This window comes from Drosophila sulfurigaster, chromosome 2R, assembly GCF_023558435.1.
Source record: "Drosophila sulfurigaster albostrigata strain 15112-1811.04 chromosome 2R, ASM2355843v2, whole genome shotgun sequence".
Classification (NCBI taxonomy): domain Eukaryota; kingdom Metazoa; phylum Arthropoda; class Insecta; order Diptera; family Drosophilidae; genus Drosophila; species Drosophila sulfurigaster.
In genome coordinates, this window is record NC_084882.1 from 14,047,376 (window position 1) to 14,051,587 (window position 4,212).

The 4,212-nt window shown below is 39.6% G+C and overlaps 2 protein-coding genes across 2 annotated transcripts in view; both read left to right on the forward strand.

Annotated features, from left to right (window-relative positions):
• Positions 1-1,197: 1,197 nt before the first annotated feature.
• On the forward strand, positions 1,198-3,820 carry LOC133838954 (putative gustatory receptor 93c). Its single transcript, XM_062270230.1, has 2 exons — positions 1,198-2,926; positions 3,618-3,820. The coding sequence occupies exons 1-2, from the start codon at positions 1,832-1,834 to the stop codon at positions 3,801-3,803; spliced, it is 1,281 nt and encodes a 426-aa protein (XP_062126214.1). The 5' UTR covers positions 1,198-1,831; the 3' UTR covers positions 3,804-3,820.
• Positions 3,821-3,977: 157 nt separating this feature from the next.
• LOC133838955 (putative gustatory receptor 93b) overlaps positions 3,978-4,212 on the forward strand; it is a 1,675-nt gene continuing 1,440 nt past the window's right edge. The window contains exon 1 of the mRNA XM_062270231.1: positions 3,978-4,212. This exon is cut by the window's right edge and continues 802 nt beyond it. Within this exon, the coding sequence (XP_062126215.1) occupies positions 3,998-4,212 (215 nt within the window). The 5' untranslated portion in view covers positions 3,978-3,997.

Sequence of the window (4,212 nt, forward strand, 5' to 3'; positions counted from 1 at the left end):
CCTTTAGCTGGCATTACTCGTAGTCTCGTACTTCAAGTCAGTCACTCAGCCAAGCCAAGTCAAGCCAAGCCAACTCTTTGGGCCTTTGTTTCGCAATTTTAGAGCCCAGAGTCGAGTTGAGTGAAGTCAAGCCATGCCAATTTGTGGCAACGACAACAACAACAGCAACAACATGGGGCATGCAAAGCACTTTTCGTTTTCAGTTCTCATTTCGTTGATTGTTCCCACAATTTTCGTACAATGCTGGAAAATGTACGTGCTCGTTCGTTGTCCCCTGGCCTCACATTGTTACTTTTGTTATTATTGTTGTTGTTACTGTAATTACCTAAAAAAAAAAATACAACGAAGAGAAAAAAAAACTCGACATAGTGAAAATTCTTTTCAAATGGCTCGCAAAGGGCAGAGAGGAAGAGGTTGAAGTACGTACGTAACTGACAGACTTGAAAGATCTCTCAGATCTCTCTGTTGCTTTGCAATCGTGCAACAGACACACATATTTAGGAGGAGTCGCCGAAGACGTCGTTGTCGATGTTCGGTTCGAGTAGTTGTAGGAGTAGAAATCGTAGTCGGGGGTTTTGTCGAGATGTAGCATAAAAGATATGCCAGAAGATCACGTACACGTACCGCTCGAAAATGGGGGCGTCATTTACATGGGGGAGCTTAGAGCGTGAGCCCAACAACAGAACAGAACGGAACAGAACATCGGACAGGATCGTGAGCGTGTGAATCAGAAACCCTAATGGATATGATGAGCAAGCCATGTATGAGATTGAGGCAGGTTAATAAAGATCTATTACTCCTGCTGTGCTGAGTTGATGCTGAGCACTGCATCACTTCTCTTTTCCCTATTCCTTAGCACTTTGTTATATGGTTAATTATGGGATTGTCTGGATCTTTTCGAAGCTGTTGAATAAGTTTACACTATAATATATTTCAGCTTAAACATCTTGATATTTTTAAGTTGCGATTAGATTAGATATTTTACATTTCTTTGTTTTACGTGATGAGTTTCAGGAAATATAATTTCAGACAATAATTTAATAAAAACACAACTTTTTGCACATTTCATTAAGTGTAAGTATGTGTAGAAATATGAAAATAAAAAACGAATTATAATCAACTTACAAACTATTTAAAGAAATTCTTAAGTTTTTTATTTAATGCTTAATATATAAATTTAAGTTAAACTTGTATACATTAAAATGCTAAACTAAAAGAAATAAAGAAGATTGTTTTAAGCCCAATAAAGAACAATCATTCATTAATTACAGCCAATACAGTTAGAAGTCAATTTAATTACCAATATAGTAATTATAGTAATTAAATATATCATCACATATCGCAGAGAATCTTTGGAGTATACTCACATCGATTTCATTAATAAACTCAATTGAATTATGCATTTTTCTCATTTCTGAATTCATTTAGTCACAGCAAATATTGTTAAAAAAGAAGAAACTCGAATGAAGCAAAGATATGGCTTGTTGCGTCTTTTATGAAGTTCAAACAAACATTCGGGTAAAAATAAATATAGAATAAACGACTCGAACTCGAAAGCGAACAAGAAGAGAAGAGAACAGGGCAAACAACGAACGCTTATCACAATATTATGGCAACTCGTCATTAGCTTAATGAACCCTTCAGATAAGCATCGATGAGTCTCGTCTCCCCTCTCTCTCTCTCTGTCTCTGTGGCTCTGCAGTGCTGACCTTGACCAAGCAATCAGCTAATACAGGTGAGCAGAGTAGTGTGCCTGTGATATGTGTGTGATATTTTGCTTATAAATGCTATTACCAAGCAAAAGCCAAAAGGTTGTGCCACACAACATTCCATGGGAATTCAACGCTTAGTCATGTTCGGAAGCCAACATCATCGCAACATCATTCACCTGAAGCTGAAGCAGAAGATGAAGCAGAAGATGAGTGCCACAGCGGCAGCAGCGTGGCTCTTGCGTCACGCCTGCAACTATGCCACATTTCTGGGCTTCATCTGGTTTGGCATTAAGAGCAATCACAATCACGATGGCTCCCTGGTGGCACAGAATCGCTACTGCTACAAGTGGTTCTGTCTGTTATCGCGCCTTCTGATATCTGGCTACTTTGCCTATAGGAGCCTGGCTCTCATCAGTGTCACCAGCAATCCGCATATGATTGTTCTTTTATGGATACGACTTGTCGGCTTTCTCACCTGCACCGGTGTCATTATGCTGATGCAGTTTTGGTATGGTCAACGCATTGTTCGCATCGTTAACGATTTCCTGCGACTCTTTCGACGTGTGAGAGCGCTGCCTGGTTGCCAACTCATGCAATTCGGTGGTCGACGTGAGCTCGGATTGCTCATCTTCAAGACCATGTGCCTGCTGTATGAGCTCGCTTGCGAGTTTCCCATGTTGTTCAACGAACTCGATGTCAGCTACATTCTGACCGTGCTCTGTGATATGTACATTACCATCAATGCAATGATGATTGGTCATGCCTGCTTCGTTGGCTTCCTCAGCGTGGGAGCTCTCTATGCCCAAGTGAATCACTATGTGCGTCACGAGCTGCGACGCCAGCTGCGTGGCTTGGAGCAGCCAAATGGTCAGTGCGCCAGTCGACGGGAGCTGAAGGCTGCCGGGTATCGTCTGGACGAGTGTCTGGCCATCTACAATGAGATCCAGCGGGTTAGCAGCTCATTTCAGGAACTCATTGAGCTGCCACTTTCGCTGATACTTCTCTTTCTATTTCTGAGCATGACGCTGGTCTCGTATTTTGTGATGCTCAATCGATTTCGTGATTACAGCATTATGATGCTTGTGGTCAAGTTGTTCATGGATCTGGTGCTGCTCACTCTGGCCATTCATGGGGCAAGCAGCAGCTCGAGAGTCATCAAGCGGCTTAGTCTGGAGAATTGTTATGTGACCGAACGCAACGATTGGCATGTGAGGGTGAGTTCTGAGATGGATGATATTATTATACTTATATGTTATATATAACTGGCAAATATCTATCTTTATCTCTGTGTAACTCAAAATATAGATGGCAGAGACTAAAAGATAATGCTTTCCAACTTGTATCCAATTTTATCAATTGAATTCGGAAAATTTGAAACTATTGTACATAGATTTCGGAAGTTAAAGAGATCGACCAGAATAATCCTTTAATAAAACTTTCACAACCTTTTTAGTAACGCTTTCTGAAAATTCAAACCTTAATTTGTTTTAACTTTTGCTTTGCTACTTTGATTAATTAGTTCTTCAAATATTTAGCTGCTAAACGCTTTTCTAAAGAATGGCTTTAGATATGTGCGATCGTCCGTCTGTCCTTACTATGATATATTTTCTAAGAAAACTTATAAATTGTTTTTTGTACAAAATGTTCTTTTTCTTTGCTGGATGGATCTTCAGAAATTCATCTCTTAAATGTATTCATCTTTAAATTTGTTTATTTAATTGGTTAATGAACTAATTTTTAAAGTTTCGCATTATTCCTGTCCCTCTGTCTATAAGTCAGTCACTATTGGTAGAGATATCAACTTTTCTAGTTTAGCCAGAACTCTATAATTCATTGCTTTTCGATAATTTCAAAGTTCTTAGCACGATCAATTTTAAACTACAATTTCACCTTTCTTCATTTCAGCTGGAAATCTTTTTGAATCGTCTCAATTTCTTTGAGTTTCGCGTCAATCCCTTGGGTCTGTTCGAGATATCCAACGAGCTGATATTGGTTTTTCTCTCCGGCTTGGTAACATATCTCACTTACATATTGCAATACGGTATACAGTCGAACCAAATTGCACTCAACATGAATTCAAACCATATTTAATTGCTTGCCCAACTCACTTAATTGTGTTGTCATTGTAATAAATATTGATAAACCAAAGAAGATAAAGTTGTGCGAATATGGCAAACAGTTTTTTACCCAAATTAATTGCCCAAGATATGTATCTCAAAAGTAGCAATCAACTAATAGTTTTAGTCTTATAAATATGGTGATAGCACATAATCGACTGCTTAGTCATGTTCGGAAGTCGCTTCAGGCTGAGTGCCTCTTCGGCGACGGCAAGGATCTTGCGCAACGCTTGCAACTATGCCACCGCACTGGGAGTCATCACTTTTCGTGTGGAGTGTAATCGAGGCGATGGACGTCTGGTGGCAGAGCAGCGCAGATGGTTCAAGTGGTTGTCGATGCTATTTCGGATACTAATCAGCTACTTGTATTGCCACTTTTATGG

What these genes read in the sequence shown, in the direction of transcription:
- LOC133838954 (XM_062270230.1), top strand. Translation starts at nt 1,832, where the DNA reads ATGGGAATTCAACGCTTAGTCATGTTCGGAAGCCAACATCATCGCAAC. An exon ending in GCAACGATTGGCATGTGAGG is followed by an intron (nt 2,927 to 3,617) that starts GTGAGTTCTGAG and finishes TCTTCATTTCAG; the next exon opens with CTGGAAATCTTTTTGAATCG.